General features: G+C 39.9%; 1 protein-coding gene across 2 annotated transcripts; it reads left to right on the forward strand.

Annotated features, from left to right (window-relative positions):
• The first annotated feature begins 218 nt into the window (after positions 1-218).
• LOC101606685 (17-beta-hydroxysteroid dehydrogenase 13) lies at positions 219-18,913 on the forward strand. Of its 2 annotated transcripts, XM_004661601.2 has the most exons (7): positions 219-428; positions 4,716-4,823; positions 6,473-6,604; positions 8,557-8,663; positions 11,198-11,335; positions 12,828-12,944; positions 18,823-18,913. In XM_004661601.2, exons 1-7 carry the CDS (start codon positions 219-221, stop codon positions 18,911-18,913), a joined length of 903 nt encoding a protein of 300 aa, XP_004661658.1. The 2 variants fall into 2 exon arrangements, with proteins under 2 accessions (XP_004661658.1, XP_045000263.1); XM_045144328.1 differs by lacking the exon at positions 4,716-4,823.
• The last annotated feature ends 8,619 nt before the right edge of the window (positions 18,914-27,532 follow it).

Raw genomic sequence — 27,532 nt, forward strand, 5'->3', positions numbered from 1 at the left:
AAGTGAGTCCAAAGAGCACATTTGTTCAGTTCTCTTGGGCTGCACTGAGTTTACATTAGCAACTGGCATCAGTTCTAAAGCCCCTGGTGTATCTGGCCTCTCAGAAGACATAGACAAAGCCTGCCTCTTCTGTGCTAGCTCATAATGTGGGGCACATTTCTCCTGGGCTCTGAGGAGCACACAAGTGCAGAGCCAGGGGGCGAGAGCAGCTCAAAGCCATGCACATCGTCCTGGATCTTCTCCTGCTCCTCCTCGTCATTGTCTATGCCTACATAGAGTCAGTGGTGAAGTTTTTCATTCCCAAGAGAAGAAAATCTGTGGCTGGGGACACGGTTCTCATTACCGGAGCTGGACATGGGATAGGCCGGCTGACTGCTTATGAATTTGCAAAACGGAAAAGCAGACTGGTTCTGTGGGATATTAATAAGGTAAAATATAGTCCTGCCCATCTTTTGAAGCCACAAAGTATGTCATGTCTCTTTAATTGCATCAGCTGCTCCTCATAGTTTTCTTTTCCAATGTTGAATAAATTCCCTAGAAGGTTGGAGAGATGACTTGGTGGTTAAGGTGCTTGCTTACCTGCAAAGCCTAATAACCCAGGTTCAATTCCTCAGTACCCATGTAAAGCTAATTACAGTGGTGTATGCATCTGGAATTTATTTGCAGTGGCTGGAGGCCTTGGTGTGCCCTTTCTCTCTATCTCTCTGGCTTTCTTCTCTCTCTCTGCTTGCATAAAAATCAATAAAAACAAAATACTTCCTTAGAGGCCTCTGATGCTGTTAGGTATCAGGTTGGTTAAACAAAGGGAATATATTTGAAAGCAAAGTGGTCATTTTTTAATACCATGGCATGCTGGGTTGCTAACAGAAGCAGAAACCAGTCAGGCACCTTCCAAGTTGCTGAAATTAGACGACTCATATGATCTTTCTTAACTTACTTTTTTTTTTCTTCAAATCTCTGCAAAGGAGTTATAAGTCACTGGCAGGCAAGAACCATAACAAACAACTGCTTTGGGCCAGATTTGGCAAGTACACAGCCTATTCAGCTTGTTTTGTTTAATTGATTTTGACTTTTAGGGGACTGAGCCCATATAATCATACATGCAAGGCAAGCCCTATACCACTAAGTTAAAACATTTCCCCAAATTTTATACTTTTAAAGGGATATCAAAACCATGAATATACAACAGAAACCCTGAGAGTCTCACACTCACTATCCTAAAGTATTTACTATCTGACCTTTTGTAGAAAAAAATTACCAGGTCCTGTGCAAGAGGATTAAATAGGTGAATGTTTTAGGTGCTTAAAAATCATCTCTGGCACCTGAGAAATATTCCTTGGGTTAAGTCTATGGAAAGACTGTTGGATTTTCTCTTGGACATTCAAATTTTTTTGATTTCCTATTTATTTATAAATGTTCTTAACTACCCAACATAAATATGAAGTAACTGTAATCTTATATAATTTTCCCTAATACAAAGAAATTTCAAGAACGCCATAGAAATATATACCAAAAGAAAACTTTCACAGGATTTTAAGATTTGGAAAACAATGGACTGTGGATGTAGTTCAGTGATGTGTCACTTGCCCAGCATGGGCAAGGATCTGGGTTTGATCCCAGAACTATATGGAAACTCAAAGCATTTTGACTAACATATGGCTGGTAGAGTGGTTATGACTGGGAAAACAAGAAGCATTTGCTTGTGAAGTGGAACTGCCACAAATTGCAATGAGATTTTACTTACCATTAAAGTTTTCCTCTTGGGGGCTCTTCATCCTGCCTAGCTGACACCTGCCTGTGGAGGACCTTCAAACATGTGCTTTGTCTTTAAGGAACTATGCTCTCCTCTAATGGAGAATTTAAGAAAAAGTTGATGTATCTTTTTTTGTTGTTATTATTGGGTTTTTTTATGGTTTTTCAAGGTAGGGTCTCACTCTAGCCCAGGCTGACCTGGAATTCACTATGGAGTCTCAGGGTGGCCATGAACTCATGGTGATCCACCTACCTCTGCCTCCATAGTGCTGGGATTAAAGGTGTGCACCACCACACCCGGCTATTTTTATTTTTTGGTTTTTCTGAGATAGGGTCTCACTCTAGCTCAGGCTGACCTGGAATTCACTATGTAGTCTCAGGGTGGCCTCGAACTCTCAGTAATCCCACCTCTGCCTCCCAAGAGCTGGGATTAAAGGTATGCACCACCACACCCGGCACTAATGTATCTTTACTTAAAAGATATAGGCACAACACCAAACTGATTTGGACTGGATTTGACTCTTTTGAAGAGATGAAAATAAAGCCTTCTAGAATTTGAGAAAACCATTTTTCTCTGGCACTTCCCAAAAATATAAATAAGTATACAAAAAAGCCTTGATAAAAATCTAGCTTTAAGGTCTCTTTCCAGATGTGTCTTACAGGAAGATACCACTGTGTATTACATTTCTCTAAAATTTCCAAAAACAAGAGAAGAGTAAAACTATAGAAGTCATGTTTTTTTAAATGCTTATTTGTTGTTTCTTTTTACCTGAATAAGTAACCTGACCTTGTGAATTCTCTTTGAGTCCTTGAATGTGAATGTTATGATCAAACATTTAAAATATTAAATGACTAGTTCTGAGGCTATAAATGTAACTCAGATTTTCTCAGGTCCAGGGAGGGGCTGACTAGGTTGCTGTTATAGTTGGCTCCTTTTGCATCCAAGGATGGGGAGCATGTCAGCAGTTTCACCTGGGGTGAATCTAAAGTGCTGCTTTTGGAATACAGTGACATAACAGCCAAGTCCTGGAGTCAGCCCATGTGTCTTATCAACAGATGAATCAAGAATTAAAACGTGGCTCATTTACACAAGGGCGTGTAGTAGTCACCCTTTAAGAAGACTGAAATCATTCCATTTGCAGGACAGTAGGTGGAACTGGAGAGCATCATGCTAAGCAAAATAAGCCAGGCTCAGAAAGATCACTATTAGCTGGGTTCGGTCACTCACATCTGTAATCTCAACATTTAAGAAGCCAAGCCAAGAGAACTGCTGCCAGTTTCAAGGCCAGCCTGAGCTAGGTACTGATTTGCAGTTGTGAGAAGAACAAGTGTGACTTTAAAAGTCCTGTAACGTTTTCTAGAAAAGTCAACAAAGAAGCCAGGAAGACAGTTTAGTCAATAAAATCATAGCACAGGCATAAGGGCCCAAGTTTATTTCCCCAGCACCTACATAAATGCCAGGCATGGTAGCAACTCTATGTGGTCTCTGGGGAGGCAGAGATAAGAGGATCCCTGTGGCTTTTTGGCTAGCTTGTTTGGCCAAACTGGTGAGCTCCAGGTTCAGTGAGAGACTGGTTCAAAAAATAAGACAAACACCATTTGAGGAAGATACCCGACACTGACCTCTGACTTCAACACATGTGCACACTGACCCCACCCCCACCACACACACACACACACACAATTCAATATATGTCAAAACTTGAGAGAATTATAATTTTTTGGAAATGCTGGTTAAAAAACAAACATCAAGATGTGTTAGCCCATGCCTATAAGCTCAGCACCAAGAAGGGTGAGGCTGGAGGATTGACATAATTTGGAAGCTAGCCTAGGTGACATAGTGAATTCCAGGATAGCCCTGGCTACAGAGTGAGATCCTAATTCAAAAGCTCAAAAGAGAAAAGAACCACCCATGCATGTATGCGCACGCGCGTATACCGCATACACACACAACTAGGCATTAGGACAATTTTATCTTAAGGGCTTTTTAACTGAGGATAAAAAATAAAAGTAAGTGGTTGTGTTGCTGCGTCCTAGATTTTTTTTTTTTTTCCCCTAGGGCAGGGTCTTGCTCTAGCCCAGGCTGATCTGGAATTCACTATGTTGTCTTGGCTGGCCTTGAACTAATGGGAATCCTATCTCTGCCTCCTGAGTGATGGGATTAAAGCTGTGCACCACCACTCCCATATTTTGTTTTCTTTTTCAAGGTAGGGTCTCACTCTAGCCCAGGGTGACCTGGAATTCACTATGTAGTCTCAAGGTGGCCTTGAACTCATAGCCATCCTCCTACTTCTGCTTCCCACGTGCTGGGATTAAAAGCATGCAACACCAGGCATACCCTAGACTTTTGTGCAAGGTTGTTAGCTAAATGAGAATCCAGCCAAATAGCCGTGCTCCAAAAGCCCCTGGAGAAGAGTTTTGCTCCAAAGCTCCTGGAGCATATGCTCTCTATCTCCTAGGGTAGGCTCATGGTCTCCCCATGCAACACTCCTGCCAATAGAGATGGTTTTTCTCCTCCCCTCCCAGAAGGGTAAGTCAAATCTGTTGAGGGAAGCCTGCAAAAGCACACAGGTTAGAGTTGCTGCCCAGCACTCTACTGCCAGCTCTGGTTGGTGCTCAGGTTCGAGTCTCCCTTCTTGCTCCATGGGCAAACTTTCCTTCTTTGACTCTGAAGAGCAGCCTCTCCAAGAGCACCCTCAAGCTATGAAAGCAGCCTGCTCCTGACAAACTGCCTAAAGCTGCAAAAATAGACAACTACAAAAATACACACATAAAAAATGATGTTTTTTGTTTTGCTGGCAGAAAGGCCAGATGATCTTATTGCAAGTTAGGCAAACCATCTCAATACATTTTCTTACCATTACGGAGATATGTTGAAAACTTTTTTTTTTTTTTTAAATTCTCCTTTAATGACTTCTCCTCTACTTTTTCCTGAATTTGCTTTTTTTTCTTTGTAATCACAGAGTGGTGTTGAGGAAACTGCAGCTGAATGCTGCAAATTAGGGGCCACAGTGCATGCGTACGTGGTCGACTGCAGTAACAGGGAGGAGATTTACAGCTCCGTGGATCAGGTGAGTGCCTGCACGTGATTTTGCATCCACTGACACCAAGTTGGAATATGAAAAAATGTTCTAGGATTGCCTGATTTCAGCTATGTGAACAAAGGAAGACGCAGGCTGGAGGGATGGTTTAGTGGTAAAGGCATTTACCTGCAAAGCCACAGGACCCAGGTTTGATTCCCCAGGACCCATGTTAGCCAGATGCACAAGAGGGCACACATGTCTGGAGTTTGTTTGCAGTGGCTGAAGGCCCTGGAACTCTCATTCTCTCTCTCTCTTTCTCCCTCTTTCTCTGCCAAATAAATAAATAATAATAATAAAGATATCTATGTATATGTAACCCACTCAGCTCTGGCCATTGTGACTATTTTATACTGTTAATGAATCTGTTCTGATGTGGAGTTTTGAGCAGTGGCCCAAAGTAAATGACCAAAGACTTATCAGTAGGAAAATCAATTTCTTTCTACTTTTTAGCCTTATTACTTTTTTATTTTATTTTTTATTAATTAGTTTTGTACTCAGTGAATACAGTCAAGTTGGTACCATTGTTAGGCTCGTCCATGTCCTACCCCCTCCCCCGACCCCTCCTTGTTGAGGTATATGGGTCATGCATTGTGGAGTTAGCCCTCAGTTATGGGTAGGAGAAATGTCTCTGTGTATCATGACCCAATGTGTTAGCGTTATTACTTTTGCAGTAATTTTTTCTTTTGTTTCCTCTGTAAGTTCCCATTTATTTGTGTGCTAACCTAGTCTCCCATGAAATATGTACAATCAATAATTATAAAAATTTTGAAAAAGAGTAACTAAGTGCTTACAATGAAGCAAGCATTCAAATAAAGTATTGTGTTCCTTAATCTGTTTCAATAATCCCATTAGGGGCTGGAGAGATGGCTTAGCGGTTGGGCGCTTGCCTGTGAAGCCTAAGGACCCTGGTTCGAGGCTCGGTTCCCCAGGTCCCACGTTAGCCAGATGCACAAGGGGGCGCATGCATCTGGAGTTCATTTGCAGAGGCTGGAAGCCCTGGTGCACCCATTCTCTCTCTCTCCCTCTATCTGTCTTTCTCTCTGTGTCTGTCGCTCTCAAATAAATAAATAAATAAAAATTTTAAAAAAATGTTTAAAAAAATAATCCCATTAGCTTTCCTTTATAGAAGGCAAATTAAGTCTCAGAAAAGTTCACTCAGACAAAGGTCATGTGGCCAGAAGGTGTCAGAACAAGTTACTCAGTAAGCACTTTAAACATATTTGGCCAGGACTCATATGTTGATTTATTGGGATAAATATTAATTCTATTTTATTCATAAGTTTTCACACTACTCACAATACACCAGGTACTAAGGTTTTATATTAATAAAAACAACTTTAGCTAGAAGCTCTTTCATGCCTGACCTCCAAAAGACTTTACTCACTAGAATTAAAAAATAAATCTTAGCCGGGCATGGTGGCGCATGCCTTTAATCCCAGCATTCAGGAGGCAGAGGTAGAAGGATCGCTGTGAGTTCGAGGCCACCCTGAGACTACATAGTGAATTCCAGGTCAGCCTGAACTGAGACCCTACCTCGAAAAACAAAACAAAACAAAAATCTTATTTCTGGATGAAATCAGTCCCAAAAGTTTGAGTCTGAATAACATATCCCATGTTCTCTCTGTTTACTTTAAAAGGTAAAGAAAGAAGTGGGTGATGTGACCATCCTGGTAAATAACGCTGGAGCCATATATCCCGCTGATCTTCTTAGTACCAAAGATGAAGAGATTACCAGAACATTTGAGGTCAACATCTTAGGCCATTTTTGGGTTAGTATGAGTAGAAGCATTTCTGGCTTGCACATGTTTAACACTTCCTCTTAAGTACATGAAGTTCATAATTTCATTCACAGTGTTATTGGGTGGCAATATCTTTTCCTTAAGCAAAGAATCACCACATTTGTTTGGGTAGAAAAGCCACAGAGTCTAGCAGAAGGTCACAGAGTTCATGTGGACACATCACACTGGAATGCAAGCTGCTTGGTTTGTTTACCCTCCATATCTCACACAAAGCATGCCATATACCGGGTCACCAACAAATATTTGTGGAGACTTGTTCAAATATTTGTGAAGGTTGTTTGGATACATGTTTTTCAAGCTTTAGATTGAACATGTAAAGTGTACATCCATTTGTGACCTCCCTTCATAGAATTTTCTTTGTTTTTATTGACAAAAGATATTAGAAGTAACTATTTAGATATATGCAGGGTTGGTGGCACTTATGGGTAAAAACTTTGAGATAAGTTCTAGACTTGTGAAATGCTGAAACTTAGAAACATGGCTCAGAACACTTCTAATTGGCTAGTTTATGAGAGACTGAAGTGTGAATTTCAGCAGGACTTCATAGAGAATGACTGAATGATCAAGAAGGAACAATAATACAGGTTCTTGTCCTGAATGAATGAATGAATGAATGAATGAATGAATGAATGAATGAATGAATTTTTCAGGGCCTCGATGCTCTTATAGACCCAAGAGCAGACCTGAATACTAGAAGAGATCCTTCCCAAGCTTCCTACGTATGCTAGTGGGATCTGGCTCTCATGCACACCAGACTACTCAGAGACCCCGTATATTAGTTGTCTGTAGCTGCATAACAGATTATACAAAACCTACAGCTTTAAACCAACCATAAATATTCCTTATCCCTACAGGACTTTTCGGGTAGTTTGGTTTGGTAATTCTGGCTCTAAGAATGAACATAGGGTGAATCTACAAAATTTTATCAAATATTATTGATAGTTCTCACAAACAGTAAAGTTTTTTGGAGAAAAGGGTTTTTTATATTTCTAAAAACATAGACATAATTTTACAAAAGAAAGAGTGTGTGTGTGTGTGAATCTACCCACAATATATAAAGGTTGTGGGTCAGTACAAAACTCTTTCAAACTGCCCTGACACAAGTACAGATTTCAGTCCTTCCAACTGAAACAATAAAATCACAAGACCAAGGCTCGTCTAATACTATATTATCGTAGGGAATTCCTTCTGGCAACACTGATTCTCCCCCTGCATAATATTGTTCAGAGCTCAGTGGCACTACGCTTGCCTAGCATGGTGAGGCGCAGTGTTGCAGTCAGGTTCACATTGCTGGTAGAAATCACCCAACCAAGAGCAGCTTGTGGGAAAGAAAAGAGGTTTATTTTGGCTTACAGGCTTGATGGGGAAGCTCCATGATGGCAGGGAAAACGATGGCATGAGCAGAGGGTGGACATCACCCTCTGGCCAACAGGAACAGGAGAGTGTGCCAAACACTGGCAAGGGGAAACTGGCTAAAACACCCATAAGCCCATCCCGAACAATACACTGCCTCCAGAAGGTGCCAATTCCCAAATCTCCATCAGCTGGGAACCTAGCATTCAGAACACCTAAGTTTATGAGGGACACCTGAATCAAACCACCACACCCAAGTTCTAATCCCCAGTGATAAAAAAATAATTAGATGACATCTTCAGAAAGGACATGGTTAATTCCTTCCAAAGTGATCAAGAAGGAACAATAATACAGGTTCTTGTCCTGAAATATACATGTCACACCACTCTTTGCTGTGCTCAAACCATCACAGGTTTGCTTTTTCTGTTCTGTCATTTTGGTAGATGTAGTCACAGAATAGTGCGAATATTTCATTTCCTTTCAAATGCCCTCTGTCTTATCAAAAGTAAAACTACCTAATATGGAAACCTAATATGCATGTCATTATTCCTCTTTGCATGGACCTTAAGATCGCAAAAGCACTTCTTCCATCAATGATGAGAAAAAACTATGGCCACATTGTCACAGTGGCTTCAGTGTGTGGCCATGGAGTGATTCCTTACCTCATCCCATATTGGTAAGTAGCACTTGCCAGTAATGCTATTATTTCTGCATCTTTAAAGGATTATATTTTAGACTCCAATGCTCACAGTATGGTAACTTGGATGTACATAAATTATATAGTAGGTTAAAACAATTTAAGAATATATACATATATATATATGTGTGTATATATATATATACATATATATATATAAATATTTAAGAGAGACATGCAGAGAGAAAGAGGCAGCTAGAGAAAGAATGGATGCATCACAGCTTCCAGCCACTGTAAACAAACTCTAGACACATGTGCCCCTTGTACATCTGGCTTACATGTGTCCCTGGGAATCAAACCTGGTTCTTAAGGCTTTGCAGACAACTGCCTTAACTGCTAAGCCATGTCCCCAGCCCAGAACAAGTTTTAAAATGCCTTCTCAAGCAATGATATTGGCTTTAATTTTGTTTACATATTTCCACTTTCTGAAAACTCCTCCACAGAGTAATATAAGAAAACAATCATACCAAGTATGTTTCCATAATACCCTAGAATAAGTAGATGTTGCTAAAAGAATCATGGAACACAGACACTAAGAAATAAACATACCAATGAACATAATGAACATAGATTAGTACCACAGCCTATGTGCCAAACATAAGCCAATCAGTGTGGCCTCTGGAGCAGAGCCAGTATGCTTATGCAGTAGTGTGTGTGTGCGTACACACGTGTATGTATGTGAAAGAGAGAGAGAAAGAACCTCTACCATATTGACAGATGTTGATACTACACCCTATGCCCTATTAAGCACCTAAAGAGAGACTCTAAAGATATACTGTTTGCAAAATATCCTTCCTTGAGCTCTGCTAATTCATCTTATTTTCCCACTTTTATTGTATAATAACCTCAGAAACATTTTGCAACACATGAATATTGATGAGTACATAGGTAGTTTGTGGATTTATTACTTATTTACATATACACATTCAAAGTTAAGTTTAGGCATAGAGTAAATACACTTCAGACACTTCATGTGGCCACTTGATAATTAATTTCAGTGCAGATCAGGCAGCCATTGTGCACACATGACATCTACAAGCTGTCTCTGTCATCTCAAAACACAAATAAGAATTACACAGATTAAATATTTTCTATTGTTGTAATGTTTAAAAGATGTAGAAACAGGGCTGGAATGATTGCTCAGTGGTAGCTTGCCTGCAAAGCCAAACTACCTGGGTTTGATTCCTCAGTACCCAGGTAAAGCCAGATCCACAAAGTGGCACATGCATCTGGAGTTTGTTTGTAGTGGCTAGAGGCCCTGGCAAAGCTGTTCTCTCTGTCTCTCTGTCTTCTGTCTTTCTCTGCATGCAAATAAATAAATTTTAAAATAAAAAATATGTGTAGTAACACAATGGAATGGAATAATTTTCCATTTTTCCTCCTCTTTAATAAAACAGCCAGCCTTTAAAATTAATTTTTTGTTAACTGTGTCAAAAATACAACCATCACTTGTATAGATAGATCAGAGAAGCAAAGAACAGAGTCACGTTTTGAGAGCTGGCAACACAGACACACGCACACACACACACACACACACACACGCACACACACACACACACACAGACACGTACCACCTGGAGTCCCTTAGCCTCAGATTCTCAGAAGGAAATGAAGAAGTCAGTGAGGCCACCAGAGTCAAAGAGAACCTCTCAACTCAGTCAGGAAGAGAGAGAGGGGGAATGCGCAGTCTCACCGAAGCTTTTCAATACAGATATTAGTTTCATATTTAAAATGTTTTTCCCTGGCTCCTACTTCTAAAAACAAAAACAGTAATAAAATCTGCTTTAGAAATATTTGAAACATTGACTGGAATATAGGACAAACTTTGTGTGGAGGGTGGAAACATGAACCTTAAGTTAGTTTATAAAGTTATTGTTTGTTTGTTGTCATTGCCAGTTAAAAAACCAGGGACAGGATAGTACTGGACAGGTGGATAAAATGCTTCCTATGCAAGTATGAGTACCTGAGTTCGGATATCCGCATCCTTAGAAAGCCAGGCCCTGTAATGTGCACCTATAATTCCTGCATGCCCATGGGAAGATGGAAAGAGGAGCCAGGAGAGTCTCCCAGAAGCTTCCAAGCCAGATAGCCTGGCTGACACAAGAATGCAAAAATAAGAGATGCTGCTTCAAACAAAGTGGAAGGCAAGGACCAACACTCAAGGTTGCACTGTGACCTTCACACACACACTGTGGCATGTGGATGCCCACACTCACATAGGTGAACACACACACACACATGAAATTAGGTACAAATGCCAAAGGTGTAGATCAGTGGTAGAGTGAACGTTTAACATTTACAGAGCCCCGAGTTCAATCTCCAGTGCCAAAAAAGAAGACAACATAAATTAAGTACTTTCTGAATTCTGTTTAATCATTATAAGAAAATGAAAATGAATGAATGGTCATTTATCTCTCAGGAAAATCCCAAGTAGATTTGGGATCTTCTTGTTAAAGCAAATGATGCCCCCCCCCCCACCCTGTAGCTAACAGTGATTCATGATTCTCTTACAGTTCAAGCAAGTTTGCTGCTGTTGGTTTCCACAGAGCTCTGACAGCAGAACTTGAAGCCATGGGGAAAACTGGCATCAAAACCTCATGTCTCTGCCCAGTTTTTGTGAACACTGGGTTCACCAAAAACCCAAGCACAAGGTGAGGTCAAAAATCACATTTGGATGATATATGGCATGAGAAGCTGATATGAAAAATATATGAGAAACTTCTAGGATACAGAAAAAAAGGAAAAAATTCTTGCTAATATTGCATTCGCTTTATGTTTCACCTTGAAACTAAATGAAAGGGGAAATGCACTAAGGATAAACAGTAGTGATCGGCTACCACTGAATTAGAAAACTGGTATTCTTTCATCCAGGCAGTTAGCAGTGGGTGGACTTGGGATGCGGTGTGCTGAAGAGGCATGCTAAAGGGAATGGGCCTGTTCTCCTCTGATGAACCTCCAAATGAACAATATCTTAGACCACTTGGCCATCCTGACTGCCTTCCAAAATGAACAATATTCTTTCCCTTAGTGGTTCACTCTCCTTGTATATGGAAAGGTCTGGGTATGTGCGACTCTGCTACATTTCATGACATTGACTTTGAGGCCAACACAAAGGACTCTAGCATTTTCTGAACCTTCCTGTCCCAAAAAGTCACTACTTGGGCTTCCATGAAAAGCAAATATTCACAGGTTATTTCTGTGAGATTCTGATTCAGTAGGCAGGAAAGTGCTCTAAGGGTGAGGGGTAGGGGTTTGTATGCATTTTAAAAGTGTTTCACAAGTAGTAGCAGAATAGTTCCAGTCAGAGGCAAATCTAAAGTACTAAACTCCTTCAAAACAACACAGCTTTATGGGATAGCTATGCAAGGCAAGAAGCCTGGAATTCTCTTGGCATCCAAAAGGACTTGAGTTGTCAGGTGACCTATGATCAAGCCCATATCTTTTCATTCTGTGGCTCTTCTATCCCTTACCATCTTACTGCTAGCAACCATTTTATTATTTTGCCTGGGTATGCTGAGAAGCACATCTTGTGGGTATGAAGCATAAGATTGTGATAAAACATGGGAGGTGATGGAAGGAAGGAGGTGGCATTTGTGCAGTGAATCCTAAAATCTTTCAAATCCTAACTCCAAATTTGGTAAAAAGATAGGCTAATTTTCATTTACTAAAAAATTAAACCAGGCACTGTGGCACATGCTTTTAATCCCAGCATTTGGGAGGCAGAGGTAGGAGGATCGCTGTGAGTTCAAGGCCACCCTGAGATTGCATAGTGAATTCCAGGTCAGCCTGGGCTAGAGTGAGACCTTACCTTGAAAACCCAAAATTATTTAATGAATTAATTAATTCATTCATTAATTAATTAAAATTGCTGGGCATGGTGGCACACACCTTTAATCCCAGCACTTGGGAGGCAGAGATAGGAAGCTTATTGTGAATTCAAGGTCATCCTAAGAATACAAAGTGCATTCTAGGTCAGCCTGGGCTAAAGAGAGACCCAGCCTCAAAAAACCACTATATATTGAGGGGCTGGGCTTTTAATTTTAACTCAGTGTAAAGTGTGTGCAAAGTTCTGAGTTTAGTCCTTAGCACTAACATAAACACATTTTAAATAGAAATAAATCGCTTTTTTCTTTTTATTCACAGATTATGGCCTGTATTAGAGACAGATGAAGTAGCAAGAAGTCTGATAGATGGAATACTTACCAACAAGAAAATGATTTTTGTTCCATCCTATGCCAGTATTTCTTTCATACTGGAGAAGTAAGTATAGCACAGAACACCTAAAACATATGAAGAATGTTGTTATGAACAGACTTACATTTTTCTTTGTTTTGTTTTGTTTTTGTTTTCCAAATTAGGGTCTCGCTTTAACCCAGGCTGACCTAGAACTAGGTAATCTCAGGCTGGCCTCAAACTCACAGCAATACTCCTACCTCTGCCTCCCAAGTACTGGGATTAAAGGTGTGTGCCACATGCCTGGCTGGACTTTCAGTTTTGAAATTTGCTGTAGGAACTCTGTCCATGAGTGAACAATTAAATTTCCTGGGTTCCTGTGTTACTCACTCTTGAAAAGCAAAAACTGAATCATTTCCTTGATACCTTTTACCTAACACATCTGTCATCTCTGCCCAACCTTTGATGACTTCTATTCAAACTAAAGGAAAGACAGTTTAAAAAGAATGAGATACAAGGGCCAGGTGTCATGGCATATGCTTTTAATCCCAGCACTCAAGAGGCAGAGGCAGAGGTAGGAGGATGGCCATGAGCTCGAGGCCACTCTGAGACTACATAGCGAATTCCAGGTCAGCCTGGACTAAAGGAAACCCTACCTTGAAAAACAAAACAAAAACAAAAGAGGGGGGGGCACAGTAACAATTAGTAAAGCCTCTATTTTCACAAAACCTACTGGGTTATTGATTGGGACTGTATTGAATACATGACCCAGTGGAAGTGACATATTCACAATACTGAGTCATCAAGTCTAAGAACACATTATCTCTTTTCTTTTTAAAACCTTAAAAAAAAACCCTTAGTCAATATTTCATAGTTTTTGGTTCAAGCCTTGTTCTCTTTCATCAGATTTATCACAAAGTATTTTATGATTTTGATGCAATTACAAATGGCATTTATATATTTGATTTTTGAGTTTTGATGTTATATTCTGCAACATTATTAATCTTGTATTATACTAAACTTGTTTTTCTTTACTGTTTTTTTGAGATAGGGTTTCACTCTAGCTCAGGATGATCTAGAACTCATACTGTAGTTCCAGGCTAACCTTAACCTCACAGCATTCCTCTTACCTCTACCTCCCAAGTGCCGGGATTAAGGGAGTGCACCATCATGCCTTGATCTAAACTTGCTTTTCGATAGATTCTAACAGATTGTGTTTACATGAACAATCCTATTACCTGTGAAAAAGACACTTCCACCTGTTATTTCCAGTATATGTGTGTGTGTGTGTGTGTGTGTGTGTGTGTGTGTTTTGTCCTGCCCATTGTACTTGCTAGAACCTCTGGTTCTGAAGTTGCACATTAGGTCTCTAGGACTTCCTCATCTTATTTGATGAGAAACTCTACCCACTGATAGCATCTCACCGCTTCTCCTTCCTTCAGCCCCTGGAAACCACTGTTCCAGTCTGATCTACAAATTTGACCACTGTAGATACCATATACAGTGGATGCAGGAAGAGTATCTGTGACTCCTTTTTATGCCACTTAGCATAAAATCCTTGTGGTTCCTCCAAGTTGTTATACATTGTACAATTTCCTTCATTTGTGAAGATAAATAATATTCCATTGAAGGCATATTTTTTCAAAAGTAGGTATATATTGCTAACAGTTTTTTCTCAATATACTACTTCATTTACATTCTGTTCAGTATGCTTTCTAGTTTCCCTTTTGTAACATAAGGCGTTTAGAAATTATTTTTAAATTTTCTGAATACTTGGAGATCTTTCTTGAGCCCTTTCCAGAATTCATTTCTGGTTGACTTGCCATTGTATAAATTAAAGTATAACTTGAATACTTTACATTTATTCAGACCTGTATTATGGCCCAGAACATGAACTATCTTGGTAAGTGTTCCATGTGTAACTAGACAGAATGAGTATTCTGCTGTTGTGAATTGTTCCAGACATGTCCATTGGGTCAAATTGGTTGATGTAGTTGTTCAGCTTTTCTATATCATTACATCATTGACTTTTTTCTTTATTAAGATCATGAAATCTCCAATAATAATTATAAAGCTATTTCTCTTTGTGTTTCTGTTAGTTTTTACTTCATAGATTTTCAACTCTATTAATATGTAAATAAACATGTAGAATAGATGACTACTGTCAATTTGAAGTGACTTTTTTTGTTTGTGGTTTTTCCAAGGTAGGTTCTGACTCCAGTCCAGGCTGACAGGGAAGTCAATCTGTAGTACCAGGCTGGCCTCGAACTCACAGCAACCCCTCCTACCTCTGCCTCCCCAGTACTGAGATTAAAAATGTGCACCCTCATGCCTGGCTTGAAGTAACCTTTTTTATCTCTTGTTTATCCCTAGTGACAGCTAGCCTAGGGGTGTTGGATTTGTTTTCTCTGCTGATTCAGAAATTAAAAGGCAGGGAAGTGCTTAAAAATAATAGTATATTCCAGAGCAAGAGGGAAAGAAAGCAGAAAGCACAGGCTCCTCTAGGCTGAAGGAATTTTCAGTGCTGGAAAACCCACACTCCCTATGGGAACTGGACTTTTATGGAATGAGTAAAGCCTGTCTGTCCAGTATCCATGATTGGTCAGCTTAAATGAAGGTGAAGGCGCTGGTTGGCTCAACACTGAGCAGGTACTAGATAGCCAGCCAAACCAGCCCACAAGAGGGAAAATTCACCCAGGCCAGGAAGAAAGAGGAAGTGGGGTCACTTCCTCGTCATCTTGGGTTAGAATACAGTCACCTGTCAAGAGCCATTTTTCCCTGTCTGTCTCCTGTAGTCCCACTAATAGCATTCTCTGTCTGAAGTAGTCTAAAGTTAACCTAGCCTCTCTAGCTTCTTCAGGTAGATGTTACCTGTATAGAGTTTATCCTTTTTATTAACCCCTTTGTTTCTTTAACTATATTTATTTTGTGTTTCTTTTAGACATGGTATAGTTGGATTTTGTGAGTTTTATTTTTAACTTCAACCTAATAATCTCTTCTTTTTAATTGACATAGTTAGAACACATACTTTTAATGTTATTACAGTACTTTATTTAAAGATTATGTCTTGCTATTTGTTTTCTATTTTCCCATCTACATTTGTTCTTTTGTTTTCTTTTTCTGCCTGAATATTTTGGTGTTTTCATTTTATTTATTTTATTGGTTTAACTGTTTGCTGCTTTATTTTTTACTTTAGAGTTCACACTATGAATCTTTATAAAATTTACTTTTTTAATTTATTTTTTTTTATAAAAAGGTTGCATGCATAGGCCCCTTCTCCCTTGCCCCATGGGCTTTTTTTAAAATTTTATTTTCACGCATGCTTTGTTGTGGTAGACACTCCTCCCACACTCCTCCCTCCCATCTTCCAACCCCCCACACTTGTACCCTTCTACCTCCTATGTTACCCTTTCGACTCTCATGTCTCATTATGTTCCCCAACTCCTTCCTTAAAATCTCCATTCACCTTCTCATGGTACCCATTCTAGTTTCATGACCTATACCCACACTCACTACCACGTAAATATAGGCATATAAAAACTGGAAGCTAGGGGGCTAGAAAGATGACTGAGCAGGTAAGTCACTTGCCGGCAAAGTCAAGGGACCAGGTTGAATTCCTCAGTACCCACATAAAGCTATATACATAAGGTGGTGCGTGTGTCTGGAGTTTGCAGTGGCTGGAGGCCCTGACATGTCCATTCTCTATTTGCCTCTTTTCTCTCTCTCTCTCTCTGTCTCTCTCTCTTAAATAAATAAAATATTTTTTAAAAAATTAGAAGTTAGGATATATGAGAGAGAACATTTATTGTTTGTCTTTCTGTGTCAGAGCTACCTCACTTAAGTTGATAATTTCCATATAGATCCATTTTTCCTGTAAATTTCACAACTGTATTTTTCTTCTTTTACAATTACTTATTTATTTGCAAGAGAGAAAATAAAGAAAGAGAATGGGTGTACCAGGACCACTTGCCACTGCAAACAAATTTTAGTTGCATGAGCCACTTTGTGCATCTGGCTTTATGTGGGCACCAGAGAATCAAACCTGGGCCATACAGTTTTGTAAGCAAGTGCCTTTAACTGTTGAACCACCTCTCCAGCCCATTTTCATTTTTCTTTATGGCTGAATAAAATTCCAATATGTATATGTACTATATTTTCACTATCCATTCATCTGTTGGTGAATCTAGGTTGATACTATTTCTTTGCCATTGTGAATAGAGCAGCAATAAGCAAGTACCTTTCTGGTAGAGTCCTTTGGGAATATGTTCAAGAGAGGTATAGCTACATTCTATGGTAGTTCTCTCTTTTTTTTTTTTTTTTGTCTTTTGAGAAATCACACTGACTCCATCCGACTCCATAGTGGCTAAACCAATTTAAACTCCACCAGGACATTCTCTTTCCCAACACGTGTTTCCCAACATTTGAGTCATGTGTTTCCTTGATGATAGCATTCTGACTGCAGTGACATGGAATCTCAGTCATTTTAATTTGCATTGTCCCTGATGGCTCTGGAAGTTGAACACTTTTTAAAATACCTATTAGCATTTTGTGTCTCTTTTTCTTTCCTTCTTCCTTTTTCTTTCTTTCCCTCATCAGCAGAGAGGTTTTTGGTGTTCAATTTTCACAGGTCTTTATAAAACTATGCACCTTTAAATGTCTCACAATCCATTTCCAAGTGATTTTATATCAGTTCTTTAACAGTAAAAAACCTCACAATAGAATACTTTCCTTTTCTACTTTCCCAGGCTCTTGAGCCCCAAGACAGTACAATCCCATAAAACTCATTTTGTACAGGAATAAAAACAGCTCATAACTGAACTTGAAAAATTCTGAAATCAGATCACACATGTGTAAGACAAGATGAGAAACATAACTTTCTGTCAGAAATGGAGCACAGTGTCCCAGTTAAGAAAGACTCAAAAGTCTCATAATCTTCTACATTGTGTATTGGTGACTCATTACCCAGCAATAGGACATCTTGTCAATGTTCATTGCACTTAACACCTTTGCCAGAGAGACATTTTATGACCAGATTCAGTGGCTACCAAGTAGCTTTCTCTGGGTGCATGATCAAAGGGCCTACACAGACTCTTACCCTTGTCCTTCTAGCCAGATCTTCCCTGCCCCTTTGCTTCAGTTCCCCACCTTCCAGTCCCCTATGTCAATGGCTGGCGGGGAAGTAAATTTTCTAGTAAATAACACCAAAATGATTTTTAAAAATCTTTTCTTTGTAGACCCCGTGAAAGCTGCCTCCTTACATTCACTCATACTCTTGTTTTATTGATCTACTAAACCCTTCTCCAGGCTTAGTCAGTTGTCCGTTCTCTGCTTTCTCCTCTCACACAGCCCATGTGAATCCTCCTCATAGTTCCAGCCCTTCATTATAGAAGGCTGATACTTTCTCAGTAAGTTATTTGGTTTGTCTGTTTATAAAATAATAGGTATCCAGCATATGATTAAAAACATAGGGAGGAAGGGATGAATCCTATTGTTGTAGCATCTCTGTGAGCTCTTGGCATCAGAACTGACAGTTTTAGCAATGAGCTCAGATCTGCATTTTAGATCATTATTGATATAATTGTACAATTTTACTAATATGAGAGCATTAAAAAGTGGTATTTATCAGTGCTAAAAGAAAAAAAAAGGCCATAGAAAGACTAAGGAGAGCTCAGCATGGTGATGCACACCTTTAATCCCAGCACTCAGGAGGCAGAGGTAGGAGGATCACAGTAGGTTCAAGGCCACCCTGAGACTGCATAGTGAATTAATTCCAGGTCAGCCTGGGCTAGAGAGAGACCCTACCTCAAAAAACCAAAAAAAAAGAAAGAAAGGCTAAGAAGGAAGTAAAGATAGAGGAAAACCAAATGCAGATTAGCTAACCTTCAGAGAATTTTTTTAATTGACAACTGAAAAGAACATGTGACAAGATTTTAAATGAAATTTTTCATATTTTCTTTTATTCTAGGTTGCTTCCTGAGCGTGCCTTGGCAGCTATAAGTCGTATTCAGAATATTCAATTTGAAGCACTTGTTGGCCAGAAAATCAAAAAGAAATGATGTATGCAGAGACACATGCACATTAACGATTAATCTAAGTTTAGAATCAATACTTCAAAGCTGCCTTTCATATTTTTCAGGGCTGTTGATATTTTTAAAAAGTGTAGGGTTGGCACTAACAGCATTCAAATGGGTAAGACTCAGTTTTTGTTTATCCTCCCTCTGCCCCTCCCTTCCCCCATCTCCCTGTCTCCCATTCCCACCTCCATTTTCCCCTTAGATTTTCCCATCACTTGAGATCTGCCCAGTCTGTGGTATTTGGTTATGGAACATGCTAGGACAATGTTATACTTGTTATCTTTTGGCAACCAAGAGGAAAGATAACAAGTATATTTTTTATTAAAGAAATGTCTCAGCCAGGCATGGTGGCGGACACCTTTAATCCCAGCAGCCCTCGGGAGGCAAAGGAAGGAGGATCACTGTTAGTTCGAGGCCGCCCAGAGACTACATAGTAAATTCCAGGTCAGCCTGGGCTAGAGTGAACCTCTACCTTGAAAAAAATAGGTCTCTTTATAGAAATGCTAGTCTAAAAGGTAAGGTGACCATTTCAGACAAACACTGAAAAATTATCTTCCAGAAATATGTTTGTAGTGATTTCTGTTTTGTTGCGGGATTTTGACATTGCCATGAATTTGTTCTTGTAGACAAGATAAAAGTTTTGTTTCCTTGGCACATGAATTAGAAAGTATTTTTTGCTTCATATTTTTTTCTTGGTGTTAGGTTTTTCCTATAGCATGTGAATATATAATGCAGAAATGTTATTTAACTAACTTAGTGAATGAAATATTTACACAGATTTGCAGTTGTAAAATCTCCACACTTTGTTCTTTACCTTAAAAAGTCCTTGAACATGTTTGTTCTTTTTTACTCTATTGAGCAACAACTTAAAAAAATTGAACCATGGATCTATTAACAATATAACCTCAAAATAAATTCCAGTGCTGAGTACAAAGAGAAAACCTTCCTGTTTTGTTCTTGTTTTTGTGTTTGTTTAGTATTTTGTTGCAGGGGATTGAAGCCAGGGTCAGGTAGAGTAAGTAAATGCTCTACCACTGGGCTGTACTTCCAACCTAAAATTTTCTGTGTTGCGAGGCATGGTGACCCAGACCTTTAATCTCAACACACAGGAGGCAGAGGTAGGAGGATCATCATGCATTCAAGGGTGCCTTGAGACTATGTAGTGAATTTCAGGTCAGCCTGGACTAGAGAGAAGCCATACCTCACAAAAAAAAAAAAAAAATCTGTGTTAATTCCACTTTTCATTTTCAGCCTTTATGAATGACATTCAAAGCAGGACAGCAATGAGTTCTTTTCTTTGCATTTTTCTGGCATATTTTGAGTACAGACCTCTTCCTTATAAATCCAGATGAGTTCCTGATTATCTCCATCTCATAATTCTCACTCTTACCAAAATATCAGTTCTAGGCCCCCCGCCAAGGTACACCAAATCCCAGGTAATTTTTTTGGCAGGCGGGGGGTTGAAGCAGGGTCTTACTGTAGCTCAGGCTGGCCTGGAATTCACTTTGTAGTCTCAGGCTGGCCTTGAACTCATGGTGATCCTCCTACCTCTGCCTCCCATGTGCTGGGATTAAAGGTGTGCACCACTATGCCTGGCTCCCACGTTTTTTTGTTTTTTTTTTTTGAGGAGTGGGGAAATGGAGTAGGGTGCTTGTCTATATAAACAAATTTTTTAAAAATATCTTATTTTATTATCTATTTGAGAGAATGAGATATGTGTGTGTGTGTGTGTGTGTGTGTGTATACATAGAGAGGCAGATATATATATCTCTATCTATCTATCTATCTATCTATCTATCTATCTATCTATCTATATATATATATATATGTATGTAGAGAGAGAGAGAGAAAGAGAGAGAGAGACAGAGAAGGAGGCAGATAGAGAATGGGTGCACCAGGGCCTCTAGCCACTGCAAACAAACTCCAGATGCATGTGCCACCCAGTGCATCTGGCCTAGGTATGTACTGGAGAATCAAACTTAGGTCCTTAGGCCTTGCAGGCAAGCATGTTAACTGGTAAGCCATCTCTCTAGCCCTATATAAACAATTTGATTAAAGATGTATCATAAAATTCATAGGTCCATGTGGTACATGATTTATTGAAGAACATTTGGTATAATGGTAGTGTTCATTGTCCAGTCAGTGCTTGTAAAGATCCTTCTTGGTATCTAGATAATATCTCCTCTTGTTTGGTTGAAGAATCATTGTTTTTGCTTTGTTGTTGTTGTTGTTTTGTTTTGTTTTTTCAAGGTAGGGTCTCACACTAGTTCAGGCTGACCTGGAATTCACTATATAGTCTCAGGGTGGCCTCCAACTCATGGTGATCCACCTACCTCTGCCTCCCAAGTGCTGGGATTAAAGGCACGTGCCACCATGCCGGGAATTAACCATTGTTTTCTTTAGTATCAAATGTGCCAGACCTTGTCAATTTCAGGTCAGCCTGGGCTAGAATAAGAACCTACCTCAAGGAAAAAAAAAAGCACCAATATTATTACAATGATGTTATGTCAGTTCCATGGCTCTTTGAGGCATGATTTACTGAAATAATATGAATCCTCTAGCCCAGGGCCTTGTACAATGAATCATATATTGTACTTTGTATAGTTACTGACTTCTGGTCTCACAAAGATTTTACCAATTGCACTTCTTGGGTAATAATCACAACTTCTGCATTTACCCAGAGTATATAAAAGACCATGAGTGATAGATTTATTTTTTTTTAATTTTTTTAATTCATTTTTATTTATTTATTTGAGAGTGACAGACAGAGAGAAAGAGGCAGAGAGAGAAAGAGAGAATGGGCACGCCAGGGCCTCCAGCCACTGCAAACAAACTCCAGACACGTGTACCCCTTGTGCATCTGGCTAACATGGGTCCTGGAGAATCAAGCCTTGAGCCGGGGTCCTTAGGCTTCACAGGCAAGCGCTTAACCATTAAGCCAGCTCTCCAGCCCAGATTTAATTTTTTTTTGAGGTAGGGTCTCACTCTAGCCCAGGCTGACCTGGACTTCACTATGGAGTCTCAGAGTGGCCTTGAACTCATGGCAATCCTCCTACCTCTGCTTCTGCAGTGCTGGGATTAAAGGCGTGCACTACCACACCTGGCTCATAAATGATAGGTTATGCTTCATTTATCATTGGATGTACAGCACAGCATAGAGTAACCTTACTCCCCACTGTGCCTTGTCTTGAACTCTACGCCACAGTCATTGCATTCCTAGAACTGATCTCTTCCCCCCTTTCATTGCCTGCATCCAGATTATAGGCAACAAATAAATAAATAAGCAAGGGGTTTTTGTTTTGTTTTGTTTTGTTTTGTTTTGAAGAACAGTCTCACCCTAGTCCAGGCTGAATTGGAATTCAATATGTAGTCTCAGACTGGCTTTGAACTCACAGTGATCCTTCCACCTCTGCCTCCTAAGTGCTGGGACTAAAGGTGTGTGCCACCATGCCCAGCTAAAAGTGCACAAGGGATGTCTGTTCCTCACCTAGGTGAGCTTAATTAACACCAACCAGGGAGAACACAACATGACCACATCACTCAAGATGGTGGTCTATTTATGAGGGCCCAGTGACCTTGAAAGCCCTCAGAAGAGATAGGTACAGGCACCCCCAAAGGCCCATGTGACCTAGTACTTATACGGGTCGCAGTGACTGCCCTGAATGCCAGTGGTAAGGGGCATATGGTATTTGATGCCAACCGTGTCATCCCTGGATGTTATAGAGCAAAATGGCAGCATAACTAAGAACCCAGAGACTGGTTGCAGAAGTCCACAGGTGAGGCTCGGGCACTGGGCCATAGGTAGCTCAGATCCCTGAATAAGATCTACATCTAGCTGCATGGTGGCGCACACCTTTAATCCCAGCACTGAGGAGGCAGAGGGAGGAGGATTGCCATGAGTCCAAGGCCACCCTGAAACTACATAGTGAATTCCAGGTCAGTCTGGACTAGAGTGAAACTGTACCTCAAAAAACAAAAACAAACAAACAAAAAAATCTACCTCTAATGTGGGAAAGAATTCCCCCAAATCAAATATCCAGAGGCATTGATCACCCCCCCACAATGGCTGACTGCTGTTCTCACAACTCATAACCCACAACCCCATGGTGAGTACCAGCAAGTCCACTAAGGAGGGCCCTCGGTGGAGTGGGGACCAGGAGGAAGGGAATGATGGTAACTAACACATGATGTATCTATACAAAGTTTCTACTCAATAAAAAAAAAAGAAAGAAAGAAAAGAGAAGAAAAAATTGAAAGGTAAGCAAAAATAAATAAATAAATAAATAAATAAATAAAAGGGTTCCTCAAAATAAAAATGTCTGCACATCACATGATTCTACAAGGAGATGAAACTACCTGATCACCAGGTCATGCTCTTAGAACTGGATCCTTGAAACAAGGCCCCTAGAGGACCCTCTGCATACAAGACCCAGAGCTCTTTGAGGTATCTGGTCAATTGTATTTGCAAGGAGATAGAATCCCAAAATGGAAAAACAGAAGGTGCTAGAAGAGGACAAAGAAAGTTCCAAAGAAGGTACTCTAAAGAGCCAGGCTCTCCAAATACAGAACTGGGCCACATTTTGAAGTGCTGCTGCCAAATACTTCCTGATTGAAGCAGCTGAAAGGAAGGCCAAAGCCAATGTGTCACTGACAAGAGAACTCTCAATCTTGGGTCTAAGTTTTGTATGACATATGTGATAATTTTTCCAAAGGTGCCACTAACATCTAACATTAACCTCCACATATGTAAGACGTGATACCTAAAAGGCTCACCCCGTGGTTGCTCACTGCCCTTGCAGCCTCGTGGGAAAATCAAAGTGTGTTAAGAATGCAAACTCCAGAATGTGCCTCAGACTGAGAAATATCAAAACTTACATTTCATTTTATTTATTGTTATTTAATTTAATTTATTTTGCTTTTTTGAGGTAGGGTCTTACTCTAGCCCAGGCTGACCTGGAATTCACTATGTAGTCTCAGTCAGGGTGGTCTTGAACTTGTGACGATCCTCCTACCTCTGCTTCTCAGTGCTGGGATTAGAAGTGTGTGCCAACATGCCTGACCAGAATTTACATTTCAGAAAGATGCCTTTGTAATTGGAGAAGCATTGCTTTTGTGATCTTAGCCTTGGATTGACTGAAGCATTGTTTGAAAGGGTCTGTTCTGGATGAGATAATTATGTCACATCTACCTTTGCATCCATTTCTTCACAAATGATAGAATTCATGAGAAGGGATTCTAACTTTAGTCCTAAAGGTCCTCTCCCATGTTACTTTGTACTTCCTCTTACTTCTCAGGGTTGATAGACAGCAGATGACTTCATGAATTCACTTCTCACCTATGCCAGGTGTTTTGCTGAAGCTGTCTTTTCTTGATTGAATATATTACATCTGATCAAATATGCCCATCCGCTGTTTGCAGCTAATATGAGATTGTAGGCAATTTAAGTGCCATGTGTTGGATGGGAATCTTTTTTAGTAACTTTAATCAGTCACTTTATAAGGAAGCATATTATGACTTGCCTCAGATATAATCATTTCCCTTTCAAATCAGCTTCACAAATTCAGTGTGCAGTCAGAGGCTGTTCATAAATTCACACAAAAACACTATGAAATAAAGTTACTTAATGTTGGATTCAGTAATTCATTAGTTCAATAGGTCATTTGTAGCTTTTTGTTTTGTTTTTGAGGTAGGGTCTCACTCTAGTCCAGGCTGACCTGGAATTCACTCTGTAGTCTCAGGGTGGCCTCGAACTCACAGCGATCCTCCTACCTCTGCCTCCTAAGTGCTGGGATTAAAGACATGCACCACCATGCCCGGAATTTGTAGCTTTTTAATCTGAAGCCAACATGTATAAAATAAGATTTAAATATTCCCAAATAATTCAAAACCAAAATGGCCGGTGTCCATACTTGATTCCCATAAGTAGGTGTATTTTTCACTTTTGTTTCTCAACATCTCTCCCCTCTTTATGGCTCTATGTTCACCAGTCCATACTTGGTCCAATTATTTTTCAGAATTCTATCCCACTTTGCTTCCAGATTCCCCTTCCTAGGCTCTGTCCATACCATGGTCTGCTCTTGGAATATGCACTATTTTTACACACTAAAAATGTCCTCTATGACCCACACAGAAGCAAAAGAAGACCACTTGAGATTGAATTTAGGTTCAAATGACGTTATTCAAAAATTTTAAGCAATACTATAGGTAATAGAATCACCATGGAAACAAATCTCTGGGCAGTCTGTGAGAGAGTTGCTAGATTAGTTTAATTGAGGTAGGAAGACCTACCCTAACTGTGGGTGGCACCATTCCATGGACTGGGGTCCCAGACTTGGTAAAAAATAGAAAGTGAGGGCTGGAGAGATTGCTTCGTGGTTAAGGCATTTGCTTATGAAGCCAAAGGACCTAGGTTCGATTCCCCAGGACCCATGTAAACCAGATGCACAAGGGGCACAGGAGTCTGGAGTTCGTTTGCAGTGGCTGGAGGCCTGGTGTGTCCATTCTCTCTCTGTCTGTCTCTCTTCCATCCCTCTCAGCTTGCAAATAAATAAATAAGTTTAAAAAAAAACTAGAAAGTGAGCTGAGCATGCATGGTACCCTCAAACTATGAACCAAAATAAACCCCTCCTTCTTTAAGTAAGTTATGTCAGGTATTTGTTTAAGTAATAAGAAAAGTAATTAATACAATGTAGTTCCAATCTCCCATGTTATCTTAATAATATTGTCAATTTAAGAACGTTGTTTTCTGCCCTGGAGTGCCCAGTCTCCCTATTTCCCCATCTCTCTCCTCTTTTTCTCTCTCTGCTTGAAAATCAATAAATAAATAATATTTTTTAAAAGAAATGCTGTTTTCTTTCTTATTGAGTTCAATATAGACAACATTAAGGATAAAAAGACTACCTAATTCAGATTTTTTAAGACCAAAGCACAACTTTTCTATGATTCATCAAGAACAGATATTTAGCATACATTTTCTTTAAAAACTTTGAATTCAAACATATAATACTATGCTGTAGAAATATCAGAATATGAAGATATAATTCTTAAGCTGGTGAGATGGCTTAGCAGTTAAGCACTTGCCTGTGAAGCCTAAGGACCACGGTTCGAGGCTTGATTCCCCAGGATCCATGTAAGCCAGATGCACAAGGTGGCGCATGCAGCCAGAGTTCGTTTGCAGTGGCTAGAGGCCCTGGCACACCCATTTTATCTCTATCTGCCTCTTTCTCTCTCTGTCACTCTCAAATGAAAAAATTAACAAAAAAAGTTTTAAAAAAGATATAATTCTTGCTTTAAAGGATTTTACAGCAGATGGGAGACCACATGTACTTATAATCAGTTACTCACTCAAGGAAAAATAGGGTTTGGCTGGGGAAGATGGCTCAACCATTAAAGGTGCTAGCTTGAAAAGCCTACTGGCCTGTGTCCAATTCCCTTATATGCACATAAAGCCAGAAGCACAAAGTGGAGCATGCATCTGGAATTTGTTTGCAGTAGTGAGAGGTCCTGGCATTCCCATCACACCTATTCTCATTCTCTCTCTCCCTCTGTCTCTTTCTCCTTGCAAATAAATACGTTTTTTTTTTTTTTTTATATGAGGAAAATAGGATCAGAGCTCTTGACCAGTTGGGAGCAAAGTGCTTTATGAATATAAGCATGAGTTATGTTGAGGAATAATTCCTTCCATGCTAAGAACATGCAATTTCAGCTGTTAAAAGGAGGATGTTGTAAACACCCTTCCCCCTCACCACCACACACACACAGCACAGCAGAATGAAAGTATATATTGATATAAAATGTGTGCTGTAGAACTTAAGCTTTAGAATTATAACATAGTAAGTCATCAAGGGCAAGCATGGAACACATACCTATGAGCAGGGAAATAGAAGTTTAGAAAAGATGCTTGACGCTATGTGAAAGCAACCAGCCTGACGAGGCGTGCACACCTGTACAATGATGGCACCCCACTTAGGTGGGAAACCAATGGCTTCTGGCTGGCTAACAGATCCACTCAGTGCAAAGGCACCCATCGCTGGAGCGCTGCTACCATGACGAGTCTGACAACCTGTACCAGGATGATGGAGACAGACCCTGAGGATACTCAACACATCCCAAAGCAGAGATCCAGAGGCTCCAAAGAGATCATCACTGAAGTAGACCTAAAACACACCCACCATGGCTCAGGGAATTTTGTGAAAGAGGGAACAGAAAGATTGTAAGAGCCACAGGGTAGGAAGGAATATCCAGAGTCATGGCCCGTCTCCCACAATGACTGACCACTGCTGTCACATCTCCTGACCCACAACCTCATTGGGGAATACCAGCACTGCCACTGATGAGGGCTCTCAGTGAAATGGGGGCAGGGAGGAGAGAAATGATGGTACCAACATATGATATATCCATACAAAGTTTCTACTTAATAAAAAAGGAAGGAAAATATGTGAATCTTCCATGTTTAGTTTTATAGTTATCTATCTTGCTATACAATAATCCATGACTTCTAGGTTTTTAAATATATTCACATGTGTGTGTGTGCATGTATACCATTGCCAGGGTCTCTTGCTAGTACAAACAAATGCCAAAAGCAGGGGCCATTTTGCATCC

Source organism: Jaculus jaculus, chromosome 2, assembly GCF_020740685.1.
Source record: "Jaculus jaculus isolate mJacJac1 chromosome 2, mJacJac1.mat.Y.cur, whole genome shotgun sequence".
In the NCBI taxonomy this organism is placed as follows: domain Eukaryota; kingdom Metazoa; phylum Chordata; class Mammalia; order Rodentia; family Dipodidae; genus Jaculus; species Jaculus jaculus.

Excerpts from the sequence above, each read along its gene's own strand:
- LOC101606685 (XM_004661601.2), top strand. The coding sequence starts at position 219 with ATGCACATCGTCCTGGATCTTCTCCTGCTCCTCCTCGTCATTGTCTAT. Across the intron at positions 11,336-12,827 it reads ACCAAAAACCCAAGCACAAG|ATTATGGCCTGTATTAGAGA; the intron begins GTGAGGTCAAAA and ends TTTTATTCACAG. Across the intron at positions 12,945-18,822 it reads ATTTCTTTCATACTGGAGAA|GTTGCTTCCTGAGCGTGCCT; the intron begins GTAAGTATAGCA and ends CTTTTATTCTAG.